At 36.8% G+C, this 18,957-nt stretch overlaps 3 protein-coding genes across 4 annotated transcripts in view; 1 reads left to right on the top strand and 2 right to left on the bottom strand.

The window, feature by feature from the left end:
• Positions 1-1,891, top strand: part of LOC109076618 (protein lin-7 homolog A) — a 47,051-nt gene extending 45,160 nt beyond the window's left edge. For both annotated transcript variants that reach the window (XM_042722214.1, XM_042722215.1), the window contains exon 6: positions 1,311-1,891. In XM_042722214.1, the coding sequence (XP_042578148.1) occupies positions 1,311-1,335 (25 nt within the window). In that variant the 3' untranslated portion in view covers positions 1,336-1,891. The remainder of the gene's footprint in view (positions 1-1,310) is intronic.
• A 6,149-nt stretch (positions 1,892-8,040) lies between these two features.
• Positions 8,041-11,330, bottom strand: LOC109076639 (myogenic factor 5). Its single transcript, XM_019092315.2, has 3 exons — positions 10,710-11,330; positions 9,221-9,296; positions 8,041-9,125 (listed from the first exon to the last, which is right to left on the bottom strand). Exons 1-3 carry the CDS (start codon positions 11,154-11,156, stop codon positions 8,932-8,934), a joined length of 717 nt encoding a protein of 238 aa, XP_018947860.1. The 5' UTR covers positions 11,157-11,330; the 3' UTR covers positions 8,041-8,931.
• A 4,472-nt stretch (positions 11,331-15,802) lies between these two features.
• Positions 15,803-17,735, bottom strand: LOC109076610 (myogenic factor 6-like). Its single transcript, XM_019092292.2, has 3 exons — positions 17,179-17,735; positions 16,943-17,036; positions 15,803-16,394 (listed from the first exon to the last, which is right to left on the bottom strand). Exons 1-3 carry the CDS (start codon positions 17,686-17,688, stop codon positions 16,279-16,281), a joined length of 720 nt encoding a protein of 239 aa, XP_018947837.1. The 5' UTR covers positions 17,689-17,735; the 3' UTR covers positions 15,803-16,278.
• Between the last annotated feature and the right edge of the window lie 1,222 nt (positions 17,736-18,957).

Below are 18,957 nucleotides of genomic sequence, written 5' to 3'. Positions count from 1 at the left end.
ATGCACTTCTGACAGAGGCGCTGGCCTCTGTACACTTATCACCAAAGGCCAATTGGAATTCCTTATATATCTCTTGCTTGTGGCTAAATCCTTGGCTGTAAAATCATATGTGCTTGTGAGCTGCTGAGTATTTTTGGGACATTATGTCTGGGCAAGAGGATCATGGGAGAGAGCTGAGCCCAGATCATCTCTTATCAAGACTGGCATGCTGACTAAACAGCAAAGCCGCAGTGACCAGAGAGCACTCTGCCAAAACTAAACCACACCAAACACACACACATCTGAAAAACAAATAAGACTAGTTGTCCAACTGTAGATGGGGGAAGAGGGACAAAATTAATTAAATGTCTTCCAAACAAAATGCTGGGAAAAATTACATGCACAGCTAAGCTTTTTTTACAGCTCTGGAAAAGATGGACAATTTAATGCAAAATTTACAAATTAAGTGCTTGTTTTTACTCTTCAATGAGTGTAATGAAGACAAGTATACTTTCAACTGTAGTTTCTGTTAATAAAAAATGTCTAAAAGAAACTTGTTTTTGATATTTAAGCAGAAGTACAGGAGGGAATATCTTAGTTTGTTGGGGGTTTCAGAGGTCTGCATGTATTGACTTTAACAATGGGGGACCTTGGAGTTACGAAGGTTAAGAAACTGATGTAGACATACTCTAAAAATATCCAGTAGGAACAATCCAAAATGTGATTTTTCCTAGCTTAAAAAATAAGGTTGATACGTGAAAAGATCTCTGTGAAATAAATACAAATCACATGGCAAAAATAATATGAAATGTGCCAAAAAGTAGGTGATCTTTATATAACCTGCCAGCAAATAAATATGGAACTTTATCAGCAGAAACGTACAATATATTCAAGCCTTCAAGGTTTGCCATAATGCATTCAGGAACTGCCTTGTCTGTTTCCTGTGTGCAAAAATGAAGCATCTCAACTTTAGACTTTCTTTGTGTTGCAGTACTGGAGTCTCAAGTCCATCCCAAGTCCGAGTCCGAGTCCAAGACCAGATTTTTATCATTGTCATTGGCTATGTAGTATTTGGCATTGGCTCTTTGAGTCTCTTAAATCAGATTCAACCCATTGTATTCAGTTCTCGTTCTGTACTTGACTCAAATTAGCTTGACTACAACACTGGTAATTGCCCTTGAGACATTGGGCCATAGTGGTGGTCACATTGGACCAAAGGTTCAAGTCCAGCCTGCTACATCACATGTCATAAATAGCCGGAAATACCAACCAACATTTTGACTGCCCCTTTCAACTTGTCTCTCAGCTTTTGTCCTTCTGGTTTTTTACAGTCTGTTCCAAAAGAAGAAAAAGTAGAGGACACTGGGTGAGACTGGCATACTCTCACAGTCATGATGTAAGGAGGTCCAAGAGATCTCAGAAGAGGACCCTTACTGTTCTCCAGTGAAGACTATCCTCTTTTAGTCAACTACCTACAACTCAAAAAGGTTGAAAACTCCATGATCTGTGTTCCAAATTGGTGCTTGGAAAAATGTACATGATGGAATAAAGGAAGGTTAGCACTAAGTACATGGTTTTACACTTCATTTTCATATTTCAGTTGTCTGGAACCAATCACAAGTTGCGTCCCTCTTGTAGTTTTGTGATAATGTGTTTTCTCAACATGTATTTCTTAAGCATTCAATGATTTGTTTTTACTGTTATTATATTTATGTTGCCACAGCGCTGTACAGTAACTTTTCGAAGAGTTCTTTTGGTGCTGGTGTCTCTGTGAATAGAAAGCGCTTTTTATGTCAGTCATCCTTGATTGGATAACACTGAGGTATTTTATACCATATTGTAGCAAGTAATATTTTGTAAAAAAAAAAAAAAAATAGATTTAGCAATAACACTTGTTTTGTCACATCCTACTGTCAAATTATGATTAAAAAGTCAATTTTAGGCGTAGAAATTAATCTTATGAGCGTAAAGTTGCTAAAAAAACAGTATCTTATGCACCATGTGACATAAGTCAGACTTAACCATAAACATCATTTGCACAGATTGTTCTTATGAGATCACTGTATCACAGTGCCATTGACAGAGATTATCTTGTACATTTGGCATATTGTATCGGCAGACATTTAAAGGTAAAGTGTGTCATTTTTGCAAATTCTTTCTCAGATTTCACCTTAATATACAAATTCAAGTAAACACTGCATTGATATATCAAAACAGTGCACCGCTTGTGCAACCCGGTTTTATGGTTTTAATGTCACTACTGAAATTAAAGGGATACTCCACCCCAAAATGAAAGTTTTGTCATTAATCACTTACCCCCATGTCGTTCCAAACCCGTAAAAGTTTGTTCGTCTTCGGAACACAATTTAAGATATTTTGGATGAAAACCGGGAGGCTTGAGACTGTCCCATAGACTGCCAAGTAAGTAACAGTGTCAAGGTCCAGGAAAGTATGAAAAGCATCGTCAGAATAGTCCATCTGACATCAGTGATTCAACCGTAATGTTATGAAGCGACGAGAATACTTTTTGTACACGAAAAAAAAACAAAAATAAAAGTTTTATTCAACAATTTCTCTCCTCTGTATCTCTCCAAATCGGCGTATTTGGAGTATAAAGTATTTTTGTTTTCTTTGTGTACAAAAAGTATTATCGTCGCTTCATAACGTTACGGTTGAATCACTGATGGCAGATGGACTATTCTAATGATAAAATATCTTAAATTGTGTTCCGAAGATGAACAAAGCTTTTACGGGTTTGGAACGACATGAGGGTAAGTGATTAATGACAAAATTTTCATTTTGGGGTGGAGTATCCCTTTAATTCTAATTCACAAATATTCTATTTAAGTTCAGATATTTCTAGTTGATGTTATGAAATTATTTACTATGAGGACAAATGGAATGTCAAACAAATGGAATGTTTAAAGTTCTATTTTCAAGTTTATTATCTCAGAGGTTTGAAAGATTATTAATTGTGGTGTTATTTGTTGTTATGTTTCACATAACCAACCACCTCATTCATTAGAAACATTGTAACATTGTCCTGTTTTGACAATCAATTTAAAAAGCAAGCATGAAGCCACTGAAGTTCGTTTTTATTTACAAAATTGCATTTTTATTTCACAGCTTCGTTCCCTCAACACAAACTGTCAAAAGTTAGCAAACTGTCTATCCATTGCAGTGCTGTGGTCGTACTGTTAGTTAAAGTCTTATAAAAGCAAAACTGTAAATCAGCAAGTAGTTGAAGACCACCAGTAATCAAAGGTAATATTGTATCTGTGTTATTGTAATTTGATTTGATGGTTTTCCTGACGTAGGACTTTGGTAGATACTTAAATTAGTTCCTTTGTTGGTTGGTTTTTGAGTAATCTCAGACTGTGGGTAACATGTAAGCATGTCATCCTATAGACAAAATCACTCCAAGCTGTGAAGGTGATTTGTTCCTTGATTGTCAATCAATTCATTTCAATGGATTCTCTTCCCTTTTGTACTGTATGTTTACTTACAGACTTTCTTATTAATGACTTGCATTTTTGAGGCTGGACAAGCTGATATTATTATACAGCGGAAAAAAAAATACCAAGTGATATGCAATTGTTATACATATTATATTTGTATAAATAAATATATGTGCGTGTATGCAAAGCTTCGAATCTTTGTTTCTGATCTGAACTACCTAGAAGCATTCAGAACACCCAAGCAAATGCATAGGAACATGCTTACATCTACTTAGAACACCTTAGCAATTGCATATTGCAATAATTAATAAACACAATTCAATAAACAAATTCCAAGTAACTTAAATTTTAAACACATACCGTTAGCCCCTTTTTGCTCTGCCAGCCAAAAGAGTTACAAATGGAACCACAGCAGACTCTGTTTTATGGTATTAGTGGTGCGTCGTTCCTGAATGAATCAGTACATTTAAATAAAGCGACTGAGTGAACAATTCAAAGACTCACTCGATAGACTCAAAAAGCCACTTATCATCGCCTGCAGTACTTGCATAATGATGTAACCTGCTTTCTTTGTTCATTGTTCTCTGAGTCAAGTCTTCAGAAAATGTTAAAGGTTTGCACACGTAAACTGAAGCAAAAGTAAGAAAAGATGGGAGAGTATTCTGTTTTATCCACAGACACAACCAGTTAATGTGTTCAACAGAGGCTGAAGTTACTAGCTTGTGCAGTGAAATTATTTTACACTCATCAGGCATTTAATGGACTGATAAACAACCCAACTGCCCTTGTCCCGTTGATACAGATGAACCTGACAGTGAGAGTAATGCAGAAACTTGCTCTTTATGTAAAAGGGATTGTACATTGTAACTACAGGCCCTGAAATTTCCACCAGTATCTTTTTTTCGAAATTGGGGTTTCTGTTTTTTTTTTTTTTTTTTTTTTATAAGTGATGATAATAGTGAATAAAAAAGAAGTTTGTCATGATATGACAGTGCCAGGATATTCAACTAATTAGCTGAGCACAGATAATATTTTAACTCACCTACACAACAGGTTTAATGTTCATTAACCCAGCAGTTCATCAGACTTTAATGTGTTTTGTATTGATAGTGGTGGTAGAATTAGTTGTCATATTATTTTCATATGAGTATTATTGTTGGATTTTATTGTATTATTGTTGTTGAGTCTGGCAAGTCAGCTAAAATATGTACTACTCTATTGCTGATGTGTGCATAGAGGGTTGAGCCTGTAATATATTTTTCTACATTTCTACCGTATATGTTCCCTGAAAAAACATTTTGACTAATGAAACTACATGGAAGACGTTTATGGAAAAGGGCACCAGGGTGATGACACATTACTAATGAGATCCAGCTGTTAAATGTGCTTTTTAATGTCTCAAAATCTGTACTAAAAGAGTAAACAAACATAATCTTCATAAATTCTGTCGATGTAACATTCTCTGGCAGAAAATCCACACAGCTGAGCAAAATCCTGACAACAATAGATTAAACCCATTGGAAAAACCTCTAGCAAGGACCTTTTAAAAATATTTTATTTATCACTGAGAAAAGTACGCCCACGGCAGCACATTGATTTACCTAAATCAAAGTGGATTTGCACTCAGAACTGTACAGGTCTGGTGAATTTTAAATCAGAGCTATATATCTAAAACATGCAACATCAGTTTCAGCAGATCAGGACACTAGTGTTTTTATCTCACTCTTGAATTAGATAAAACATAAAAATCACAAAATCCTTCATGTTTGAACTGTCTCGTAACTTGGGGATCTCAGTAAATTAGAAAATAAAATTGATTTATAGGCCTATAAGTCAAGGAAATTTCATTAGATAGATATAGCTTTTGGCAAGGGTGTTTTTAAAGTCAATCCTAGTTTACAATCCAGCCAGCATTACAGAATCAGTCCAAGGAGTGGCATAGGTTAGGCTACTGTCTAATATAAATTTATTATTGGAAAAAAAATGGTCTTCCTCAAGGCGGGAGAGATCAGAATATTAATTGTCCATTGAATCACATTATATTACTAGTCTTTTTCGTCAGTATTTAAGCAATATTTCACGAGCAACAGTACAGTGCTGTCATTCTGAATATCAGCAGCTGTTGGTTCATTTCAAACAGCATTTTCGCGGGAAGGATAAGGTTCGTTCGATTCGTTCTATACTAAGCAACAGAACCGATTCATTTGGAGCACCGAGGTAATTTACAAACAAATACAAACTGACACTTTTTTTCCTACAAACAATCTTATTTTTGAGTTTTTTGAGTACATTACATGGCATTCGGATTCGGATTCACATACAAGGCTTAAACCTAGTCCTAGACTAAAATGTAAATCTGAGCTGTTTCAACTGCAAGAAACTTGCACTGACTGATCTTAAAACATGTCAGTGCCTTTGTTTTGTCTTAAGATGCACACCAGTAATGTTTTTTTCTAAGGCATGTTTATAAAAATTACTTAAATGTCCTGAATGAACTATGGCCTAATCCTGGTTTAGGCTAAGCCCTGTCTATGAAACCAGGCCATAATGTCCTGCATTGGTTTAAATGAATGTGATAGGCTATATCAACAAATGGTAATGCTTTTCTACAACAGTTCAATAAATAATAAGTTCACATAGAGAAACTTACATTTAAGACACAATATTTTTACAAGTTTGCTGTGCCAACAAAGACAGAGCCATACGAAGCCAAAAGCAAAATCAACCGTTGAGTCTCTGAGCATGAATGAGTCGTTTTAAAATGAATCATTCATTTGAGTGATTCAATGACTCGGTCCTACCAATCGTCTCCAACTACTGTCCTAACGTTGTAACCTGCAGAAATCTCTACCACTAATGCACAGATTGACAATCTGGAATTGATCTTTAGAATAGCTGTTTTGTGTACATAAAATTAAACATTTTTTCTTTGTTGTATTAATTACCTAATAAGCCCTATGTCACGGGGGGAAGATTACTATTTTTTCTCTCTTATCTTGAGATTGTTACCACAGAATGTATCTGTAAAATAAGTGCTAAATAAGTGATATTTAGGCTAGGCTTACTCATCACCTGAAGAATTACTGCTTAAGATAACCTCTTGATGTCTGTTTATCACTAGTTAACATGCCACACTAATATATTGATCAAAGGACATCTTAATTTAAAAAGATTTCTTCCCTACAAACTATATTTAATAAAGCATTTTGATTTCTAAAGCATGAGATATTGAATGCTGACAACACAATGGTGGTCTTTGGCTAACAGGGAGTCAGTTATATAGCTTTGTTAAAGCATCTGAGAAAGTACTGCACTCTGGTGGCCATAGGTTACTAGTGCATAGTTGTCAAAAAAGGTCAATGAACTATATGTTTTTCCTAGGGAAACAGTGTAATGTTCAATATTTTTGTTGTAAAAACATTAAGATATGTGCAAATATAGTACATGCACACTATAAGAAATGTTCAAAGAAATAAAAAAGAAGTAAAAACGTGAAAAAAGTCTCTTTTATGGCCTACAGTGAAATGCTTTTAACATGTGCGGTCAGAGCATGCTATGCTATTCAATCCATGGAGGTTCAAACCTTTTAAAGGGTTAATAATAAATCCAATATATGAGTCATTTAATGGATTATAGCAGAGCTTTAGCCATGGATATTTCCTGCATTGCATTCAGAGTTATAGCCAGGTGGGCGACAGGATTGCTTACTGAAATTGAATCTACTGTACTTAAAGCGTTTGAAAGACTCTCAGTGAAAGATCCTCTAATGCATTACTGAATCTCTTTACAAGAGCAAAATTGGCTCCACATCTGAATAGGCACCTTTTTTCAAATGTAAATGTAACTTCTTTAATGAGGGTTCTAGGTACTTTTTTTACTTCAAGGTTAAGTGTTTCTCTGTTTCATTCACTAACAAGAACATAAATAAAAGAAGAAGTGAGCAGGAATGGTTGAATCGATCAAAAAATGTTACTGCTAACAGCTTAATGCGTGTTACACTCATATTTGCCATATAACCATATAACACATTTCATATAAATGATAAATGAGGATTAATCTACTGTTGTATTTTATTAGTTTCAATTAAATTAATCAAATTTACTTTTCACAGATTTAAAAATCATCTCTCTGGAATTTTATAGTTAAAGATTTATTAAGATAAATATTTTCCCTATTTTACAGTTCATTTACATATAATCTTACGTCACTATTGAAGTCTGAAAATTTTGTAGTGTTTCATAATGGTGTTTTTATAACTGAATAGCAATAGCATGTACAGATAAAATGCAAGAATTCACTTTATAAATATTTGGAATTTAATTAATTATTTAAGTGTAAGCGTAAGTTAAATTTCAGTCTCTGAGTACTTATAGTTTAATTGCATCAAATTAGATTAAGTTTTACATTTAATCATACTGTATATGATGGGCAAATATATATATATTGACATTACAAAAATATTGCATAGTTTGCATAGATGAACCACTGAAGCATCATATCCCACTCAATATTGTGAGCTTTAAATGAAATTAAACTAATGCAACTAATGTTCTTGTGTGCAAATGTTCTCTTTTATACACACACACACACAAGCAGCACCTTGAAGTGTCAGCATGTGGCCATTTGTTCATGACAATGGTATTAAGAAGGTGTGAATGATGTGTAACATTTGTTACATTAAGCAAACAGGCACACAGAGCTCATTTCCTCTCTTTCTCTCTCTTTTTTAACATCCAACTCATCACACTATCAACTGTCCTCCTCTGACACCCATGATTTTCTAGCAGCTGACAAATGGCGTATGATTGGGACCAAGCTGCAGTCAACATTTACCGAGAGACGCATTTCAAAAAGCATCCGAGGATTCAATTCCTCATTTCAAGTCAAATAGTGACAAATAGTATCATTAAATACAACTTTTCGAAATCTATTATTGATGAAAAAGTCATTTTATGCAAGAATGTTCATTAAATATGACGGAAACAACATTACACGAATACAATAACAGTCATTTAAATTATGTACAATCTTATTTACAACACAGAGAATGGTAGGTCGTGGATAACACTGAGTTGGCTAATATTACAAAACAGCAATTACTGAGTACCTCAATGATTATTATTGATAAATAAAACCAATTTCAATGTAGTTCAGCTGTACAGTCAGTCAACATGGTAAAAAGATCCACTGTCTATACAATGACAAAGTTTTTATGGATAGTACGGCTTTTTTAAAGCATGACTACATATTATAACCAAGCCTAGACAGAGCTAAAGATTTGTTTTGCACTTTTAGCCGTAAGAGTTTGAGGGCAAGTCTTTGTCATTGTGCTATATAGAGGTTTTTAATTACTGCATTCTTATTGGTATCTGAAAGCATTATCAAATCATCCAAAATACTTCATAAATGAGCATGCAATGTGAATAGCAGACATTCAGATTCTGCAGAGCGTTCTGTGGAAGCAGATATCCAAGCTGGAGTGTCTCGCTCTCTCTCACAGGACGTGGTAGACTGGTCTGTTGCTGGGACTGTCTGCAGAACTGCACTGGGAATCACTTCCAGTTGGAGAGAGAGCAACCATGTTCCTCATTCCCATTGCAACTCCTGTATCTACAGAAGACAGCCTGTCCACAATGCTGGACAGACACTGCAAACTGGACGCTCCTGGAGTTCTGTCCACTGCGCTAGCTGGATTAATGAAGAAAGAGGAAAGGGCATAATTAATGACAAGAAATATGTGACACAAAGAAATTTAAAAACTATAAAATTATCTTGTTTCTTACCATTTTGTGCTTCAAAGTTGTAGTTGTTTCCAAAGTTTGGATTCATTTGAGGCCATACAGGACTATTGCAGTCAACTTAAGTGAAAAACACAAAAAGTTCCATCAGCATACATAAATATAAAGCATTAAACATCATATATATGTGACAAGGATTGGTTGCTTTCTCTTCAACAACTTGTGCAGCACTGCATAGTCTGTGCACTTCACTGTATCTCTTTCTTTCACAAGCGGGTTACTTCGCAAGGGACTCCCACGCTATGCTGGGCTTCAGGCGTAGCGAATTGATTGAGTCAGTGGAAGCCACACCAGTTTGTGCAAGATGACACTTTCTCTGAATAAATCTGCAGAAAATCCTGGCAGCAGCGCAGCTCATGCAGTCAGTCAGGAATGCGGCACGGCCGTCACTTTCCTGCCAGTCTCTGTTGGCTGGATTTACTGAGGCTTTATTAGGCTATAAAGAGTCCAGTGGGAAAGCCATTACTATATCCTCCATTCTTAAACCCTGTACTGAGATTTTGTAGGAACCAACATCTCACATTGCTTGTAGCATTGCTGTTTGACTTCAGTAGCCTTCTTAGCCAGGTCACACTTGTAATTGAATGTTCTACCTGATTAAAAGTTTACGAACTAACTCACTCACATTTTCATCTTGTCCTTGTCAACAAATGGTTCAAAGTCTCTAATATAAATGGCGATGTCAATTTTAATCTGAGTAAGCCTTTTTCCTGGTTACATAAAAGTTAATTAAAAAAAAATGTTTTGTCAGTTAACCTAAAAATGTGCTTGATGTGGTAACATCTCAATTACTATTTGTATCATAGCTAATTCAGAACAACTGAATATAGAAGACCTCCCTGGCCAACAAATGATTAGCAACAAGCTAAATGAACAAAACGATTCTTCTAAACAGTTAGGTCCGAATCAAAGAATATGTCCAAATTTATGTAAATCATGATCATTTAGACATATAAATGCTTTTTAGTGTCATTAGCGAACATGTTTTGAAAAGCAAACTCATAGTAAACACTGGCAATTTGGGTGTCTTCCATACATATATAGCATATTGCAGGTCGGCTAAGATTATTTAATAAACTCTGTTAATTTTTTAGCCCAAAATCAACCCTATATGTTATAATGTGCCACATATACTGTAGAAGTTCCCTGGCAAACAGCAGTAACCTTATATCTTAGCGTATAAAAAGAGCCAGATGTGGGCAGCAATTTATTGTTGTCATGCTGAGACTGAGGCATCACTGAATGCTCTGTGCACTATTGAGATAAAACATGAAGACGAAAATATAGACAGACAAGGACAAGGACCTTACAATATAAGATGAAAATCTCATTTCAAAGCATTTGGCCCCTGACCTTTAGAAATCTCCCTCTAGGCGAGGAAACGGGAGTATTTTTGTTTTAACAGATCTTCAGTATGATGTCAATCAATCTAAACCCCACAGTTTGACTTGAAGAGTAAGAAAGTAATATTTACCATGCTTTCAGAACAGCTTGAGGAGGGGCTGGCCGGCTCAGAGCTGCTTTCCATTGGCAGGCTGTAGTAGTTCTCCACTTGTTCCCTGAGGAGCTCCTGAAGGCTTTCGATGTACTGGATGGCGTTCCTCAGGATCTCCACCTTGGGAAGACGCTGACTGGGGTTCGCCGACGTGCAGCGTCGTAGCGCCTCAAACGCATGGTTCACCTTCTTCAGCCTGCGGCGCTCCCTCATAGTGGCGGCTCTCCGGCGGTCCACAGTGCTGGCTTTGCGCTTACAAGCTTTGCAGGCCCATTGCAGACAGTGACCTGGCTGGTGCAGGGCCCCGGGGGCCCGGACGTGCTCGTCCTCTTCAGACCCGGCCAGTTCCCCTCCAGGGCCGAACTCTTCAGGCGATGAGGCGCAAGTGCTATCGTAGAAGATCTGGGATGTAGAGAATACGTCCATGATTGGTTGGATTTGTGTGGTTGTAGGAGATCTGTGAGGGGGCGACCTCTGAGTGATGTGGTTTCTCTGGTGCCATACGACCCTTCTTATATGCCGGGGTCCATACTGGTCAGCCCTAATGACCGTGCCCCATTGGCCAAAGCAGGGCTCAGCGACCCCCCTTCCTCACCACCCAGATCCCCACCCAAACCCAACACCCCTACTGAGTTTCCCACATCTGTGTGGAGGGGTGGTTTCTCACTCAGTTCAACAGTGTGATGCTCATTACAAGAGGGAGTTATCATCAATAAACATTCATGTGAAGAAACTGTCTACTTTAGATCTTACTTACTTGAGGGGTTTTTGTGCTTTAATTGTAATATGTAGAGATTTTTAGCTGTAGCCATTCACATTTTGTCTTCAGCTGTGTCCAAGTATTTGCATTGATTATTAAAAGTCTCGATTGCATATATAGTTAAGTCCCTCAGATATACATATGCATGGGCCCCCTGAAAGTACAGTAAAGATGCATTAAAATACAGAACCAAACCAATAAATGTAACTTCTATTATCTTAAAACACAGCGGTCAAGAATGACTGCATGTTTAAGAGTTTGCTGGCTAATTTTACGCTTGAGGAAAGATCAGCGTTGCAGATGCGGCCCAGCTGTAAGGGCTGGTGTAGCATTTCCGAGGCACGCACTCACGCAGATACACAACTCAAGATCCGGACTGTGGATGAAGGTGTCAGAAGTAGCATGTCTGTGTTAGTTAAGTTAAAGCTCATTAAATTTCTAAGTAGCTCATTAGCAACTATGTGGCAAGTTCTTTTCTACATTGTTTTTGAAACATTTATATGTATGCTTTAATATATGTATATGTGTTGTTCTTTAATTATGGTAAGTTTTCTATTCCATAGGATGGTATTTAAAATAACAATCATTCTGTTTTTGAAGGGTATAAATTGAATTCATTGTAAATAAACAATGTAGTTTCTTTAATTATTTTTACTTTATTTTTAGAACTTTCTCTATTTTGGGCTTGTCCCCTGTTAGCACTTTTTAACTTCCCCTCTGTAATAAATGATTATTAAAAATAATTTTGACAATAGATTGAATTTGAATTAGAAAGAAAATGTAAAAAGCAATAAAAAGAAATTGTAAAATTCAGTTTGTACTATAGAAAAACCATTATGCCTAAGGAATGTCCCCATAAAACATAGAAACCAGTGTGTGTGTTTGTGTATGAAATTAACAATAATAACTGCAAATAATTGACATAACTTTTTCTCTGAAAACTGAAATATCATTTATCAAACACTATCAGAAATCCACACCACTGAAATTTTTACACAATCTTTTAGAAGCTGATCAAGGCCATGACAACATGCCTGCTACATACTGTATTACTTAGCATTTCAGCAGCTAGATACTGTATTTTGAGGATATTTAAAATTAGAGCAGCCTATATTTATTTTCATAGCAACCTGTTGGATAACATTTTCAAATTAAACACTTAATCAAATTTATTAGCACTTACAAATGGTGCATAAAGGCAATTACGCAATAAATGACACACACAGGCTTTTTTTTTATAACGGTAACACTGATGAAGTGTCTTTAAAACCCGTCTATTGCTGTGTAGAGGTCATTACTCGAGCCATCAGTGTCGACAGCTAATAAAGATACAATGCGGATATTTCTCACAACGTGCTAAAACGTTTGGCCTCTCTAGTGTCTGGGAACCGCGCGCACCTAAGAAAACACGAATAGCCGGTGTAGTTTGTATTGCGCGCAGCTGAAGAAGACATTGACCAGGGATAATCCTGCTTAGCTGTCGTTCAGATCAAAGACAATTGACTGTTAACAACATGCACAACGAGAAAACCTGACAGCAGTCGATAACTGAGTCCAACTCAGATTGCGTAAGCATATGGTGAACCCGCAAGGGTCCCGAGACGGCTGTGATGAGTGAGCGCACAAACCTGCTCTGAGATTTGGGAACGGTGCGGTGTCTCAGGGGAACTTCGGGGCTTTTCTGAGGGCTGTTGTCAAGGGTCAGGGACTGTGTTAAGTGTAGGGCAGAAGGTGAGCGTTAATGTTTCTTTCACTGTGCAGGCAGTTCAGTTTGTTAAGAGTAAATATGCTATTCAAAATTTTTTTTCATCTATTTTCCATCGATATTGAATATATATGAAATCTAAAGAAAACCAATGAAAAGACATGCTTTTCGTCCACCCACTTGTTTTTTCTTCATCCTTCTTTTGCTTGCCAAGACCAGCCATTGGCTGCACTTTTTCCATAAGCAATAACAGTATCATATTTGATCACATGGTCAGATGGTGTGATTGGCAACAGCATTTGTCTGGCAGCTAGAGTAAGTTTTTCCTCAGCTCCAGCGATGTGAGACATCAGAATGGCTCCATAACTGGCTATTCAAAGGAATGTCAGTAAATCTCTACTTCTTTCTTCATCTTTAATCCTATAGTTTAGCTTTAGCTGTGTATCTTACCAGCATCTGTTTTACTCCAGACATCATCACTTAAACCTGAATATTTTAAAATGATCATGGGGCTTTGCTTTGGATTGAATTTTACACAGCAATAAAATAAACTCTATTGTGCACGTTATATTGTATAATTGATATCTCATTGTATTTTTTTCTTAAGGAATTTGATGTTTAAACAAAGCTTCCATTAAGTCTCTCGAGGCCTCTGAGCAATAAAATGTTCCTCTGGGATGATTCCCAGATGGCAAGATGCTATAATCACATTCTCTGTGCCTCCCTTTGATGGAAACTAATGACACATTTGTAGTTATGTACTTCAGAGTATGTTTATATGCAAATGAAGCAATGAATCTGTCAAGACATTTCAACTGTGATTTTTTCTGTCTGCTAAATAAAGGAGTTAGGCATCATGACTAACAAAAAAAACACAATAAAACTGCATCATCTCTACATCTGAGATCCTATTAAAATAACACTGTAGACAGAGCTATCTGGTTACAGTCTGGCTCACTAAGAGGAGAGCAATGAATCTCTTTGAAGTGCCCTGCTCTTAATACCATATAACTTATCAGACAATCACTCCAAGTGTGTAGTCGCCAACACAGAGGATTTAGCTTTGTTTTTTGTTTTTTTTTACAACTGTTTTTAACATTGACACAAATGGGAAATGTTTCTTAAGTAGCAAATCTGCATATTAGAATGATTTCTGATGGATCGTGTGACACTGAAGAATGGAGGAATGATGCTGAAAATTCAGCTTTGCATCACAGGAATAAAATACATTTAAAAAATATTCATATAGTAAACAGTTATTTTAAACTGTAATCATATTTCACAATAAAACTGTATACTGCATTATACTGTACCTTTGATCAAATAAATGCAGCCACGGTGAGAAAAAGAGACTTCTATGCTTTTTGGCACACATGCCTTCATCGGGGCTAAAATATTGCAAAAAAAGGGCAAAAAAAAATAAAAAAACAATAAAAAAAACTATTTTAAATACAAACAAAGACAAATTCAAACTTACATTTAACTAATAGGAAAGTCAAATGGTATAGCATCCACCAATCACATCAAATAAACAATCATGTATCAGGCCAGTAGGCTCTATTAAGCAAAATAAAAGACATTGTGAAAAAGACAAGTATATAGAATGTTTTCTTATTTATGGAGGTTTGAATTTCACACTTAAAGCATTGTTTCCCAGATGTGTGCTGTGCAGGTCACTGGTCATTCCGAGTCATTTGAGAGTTTGAGTACATAAGTTAACTTGTGTCTGTGATGAGGTCAGAGGTGGCAGTGTGTTAAATGGAAAGATCAGAGAGCCGGTCCTGACAGACAGCACGCTGTGCGAGATGGAAACGCTGCAGAGGAGCTTGGGAGCACCAACAAATCAGCTCTACCGATGGATAACTGCCAAGCTCACACGCATTCACACTCGCAAATTAAACCCGACCGCTAAATGCGATGCAACCCAAAGCTTCATCCGAGGGGAAAACCCTCACAGCCTGTAACATTATGATAGCTGTCATGCTGCTTACAGCTTTGCAATATTTTCCCCTGACCAACCTTCTACTTCAGATCATGAGACAGATACAGCGGGTTTCATTGCAGCCAATCCTGAGTCCTGCCCTGCCAGCTGGAACTAACAGGCAAGGCCAGGGCTATTTCAGGGCCAGTCATACTTTACACTCCGTTAATACTCGTAAATCTGGGAGAGCTGCTGGCTTGACTGGTCAAGGCTGGTGGTGGAATACAGAAGGCTCTTAATTCAATGGGTTTAATGAGGACATTTGGTGGCTGGCCTTCCTTGCGAGCCATAGATGCCTGCTACCTTCAGCTTGGGACCTTTAAGTTAATGTTACAACTCAAAATAGATTCAACCGAACGAGTATATGACGATCTTACATAGAGGCTAAATTAATTTAAACCTTAACAAGGTCGAATGACTTCTTTGTTTAATGTCATGATTAAATTTAATAAGACAATGGGCTGGTATGTTTTTACATCATAAGATACAGGCATATCAAAACCTCAAACTTGCCAGTAAAATCCTTCAGGATCCTTCAGGATTTTTATCAAATGATAAAAATATTAAAAACAAATAATTGACAATTAAAATAAAAAATTAAATAAAAGTAAATAAAATGCAGAGTACATCTTTGATATTTTTAATGAAACATATCCGGTAATGATCAAGTGCTCTACTTTTCTTGTTAAGTTATAAAATAATTTAAGTAACAGCAATAAATTACAAAATATGTACATTTTAGAAAGACTATATAAATTGACAGCAATCATTTTGCTGATATCAATGACCCTGAAATTAACCTGGAATTAGCTGCAGCAACTACACTGAATGGTCATTTATGAGAAAAAAAAAAATCTAAATATTACATTGGAACACTTCATAATAATATTTTGCAATGTAATAAATACATTATTTATTTATACAATGCGTAACAGATCACATAGTTCCATTCAGAAAGCCAAGAAATGCTATGAGGATAAAGAAATGTTCTTGTGAACATATATTTTCATATATAATCAACATGATCTGTTATGCATTATTTAAGCATGACTGAGCTCATGGAAAAAATATAGGTAGGAAATGTGAGGTGGATGCTCGTGCTTCACTTTTCTGGGATCTGGTCGGGACAGCGAGCTTTCGTCTCTTCAGTGGAAATGCTGTCAACAATTGAGGAGAGGCAACGAAGGCTGCTGGACGTTGAAGACTCCACCGCGGCTTCTGGAACACACATTACGCGCAGAGAAGTTCGCATGGAGAAACACACGTGGGGAATATTACAGGGAATTGTGCACAACAACACAGATCACGCGGAGAGATTTACGCAATAAACAAATGAAAGGTTACACACGATGAATTATGTGCGGAAAATTGCACACAGAAAATTACGCGCAGACACAAATGTATCTATGCACAGACTCTGCCCTATAACCTAAATTTCAAATGAGAAATCATAGTTTCTGGAAAACATAGACACTGGAAACCACAGTTTCTGAATGAAAGGAAACTATTTACTATCAGTTTTTTAAGGTTTACCCAAAACGAGGTTGTCACGGGGCAGATCATAGTGTAGTAGCTGCGTTTTGTCTTTGTGAGGCACAATCATGCAAATTACGCGCAAGTAAAATGCGCACAGACTACAAACTACGCGCAGACCATTTCGCACATCACCAACGCATGAAACATTAACAGAGAGCAGCTGTACTCCTTAATGTTTAAACACCTCTATGTTAAAACTTAAAACGTTGGTTGTGTTTCTCTGTACCAACCTTCTCGGTGACCGGCCACCTGGGAGCTGGAATGATCTGGAATCCCCTGCCAGTTCTGGCAGCTCTTTTTCCAGTGATACTCATTGGGAGCCACCTGAACAGGCAATCGTGATGGAAAGAGTTAATATTGCTCTTATTTAATTTTAGCACATAATAAATATTGATAATTATTAGTTGCAAATGGCACCACGTGGATCCAGCTGCTGTCAGAGCGCATGGATCTATTATGTTCTTACATGGTTTTCTTTCACGTTGTATGTGTAAGGGTCACTGTCAGAGTTCTGTTCTGGCTCATCTAGCGTATGCAACAGGTCCTGTAGTTTCTCGATGTAGTTTATCGCGCTGCGTAAAATCTCCACTTTGGGCAGCCTCTGGTTCGGATTGGGCACCGTCTTTTTCTTTAACGCGTCAAACGCTTCGTTGATCTTTTTAAGCCGCCTCCTTTCTCTCAGAGTGGCGGCCTTTCGCCGGTCGGTCGGCGCGGATTTTCTTTTACAGATCTTACAAGCCCACATAAGACACTGACCATCGCAGTGAGGCTGGAGCCCCGGCGGCGCGAGGACGTGTTCCTCCCCGCTGCTCTCGCACCCTGTCTCGGACGGGACCGGATCCTGTCCCGTAGACAGAGGGCTGTCATTCCCCTCATAGAGTGGGGACACTCCAGGCATATCCAAGGTCCCATGGTCCGCCTCGAGATAACGTAAATCGTTGAAAAAATAAGTGTTGGTCTCAAACAGGTCCATCATGTTGTTGTAGGCTGTTTTGACAGTAAGACTGTTGGCATTTAAATAGCCCTGTGACACAAGTTAGGGGACTTAAATATAGAATGTGAAATTCTATCCAGCGCTTAGCTGTTGCAGGGCTTCAGACTCATTCCAATAGGCCTTCAGGACCACAGGAGTCCAAGTGAAAAATAAAGGGGACACTTAATATTATAGAGTACATGTTACATGTAACTACTTACTATAATACAAGTAGCTATACAGGTAGTTCTAGAAATGGCTAGGGACACTGGTGCTAGTAGTCATAGGGGACAACAGTCTATATGTCTGCAAATACAAAGGTTTTAAGTCAAACGTCCAGTGACAAAAATGTTAGGTTTTTATTTTAAACAGTCTTCTATGTTCTACTAGTTGAAAAGTAAGTAAAGTTTATTTATTTTGGAAATTTCTAATCTATCCTCCAAACTAAGGCGCTCTGCTATAAATTACATATCATTTCTAAAACACTATGTGGTTTCCATTGCAATTATATATTATATTATGTGACAGCATGCATCACTTTTGACAGCATGTGTCCAATTAACTGAATCACTTTTCCTGGGTAAAAATGGTATAAATGTTCAACAGTGTTGTGTGTGTGTGTAAAGTTAAATATCTTAATACGGTATGATCTATATTAGCTGATTTTATTCAAGTCAAAAATGATTGGTTAAACCATTAATTTATGCCAACATAAATATATAACCTGTTGTATAGGTGAAGTCAGTTATAAATAGCTCCTTATGGAAACAATTGCAGGTTACCACTTTTGATAGTGTATTGTAAAGCACTCTACATACACCACATTCTTCAAAATATCTTTTTGAAAAGTATTATAAATTAGGTCTTTTTTGTGTCCCATTTCCCATTGTGACAACGTACTTCATATTATGTGACAACATGCCCCACTATCGTCAATATGTGTTTTCTTTATTCAAAGTATTTGTCTGTTGACTTTCAAAATAAATCCACATTGAGAAATATTCAGTGTAAAAAAAAAGGACTACTCTATATTTTATTTACAACTTTTAATATTGTAAATTACTCTCCACATATACATTATTTGTATATTATTATAGTAATGCGTGTATTTATTGCATATCTAAAATATATAATGTATTCTGTACTTTTTATGCATTTGGAAGATGTTTTCATCCAAAGATATTAGCATTATATATATACTGTACACACACACACACCACCCATAAACTTGGTGTTGCTAATGTCATGCCGTACTGTTTGAGCTCCAGAAAT

Source organism: Cyprinus carpio, chromosome B4, assembly GCF_018340385.1.
Source record: "Cyprinus carpio isolate SPL01 chromosome B4, ASM1834038v1, whole genome shotgun sequence".
NCBI lineage: Eukaryota > Metazoa > Chordata > Actinopteri > Cypriniformes > Cyprinidae > Cyprinus > Cyprinus carpio.
The sequence above is the reverse complement of the archived record's forward strand: the minus strand, read 5'-3'. Positions and strand labels throughout refer to the sequence as shown.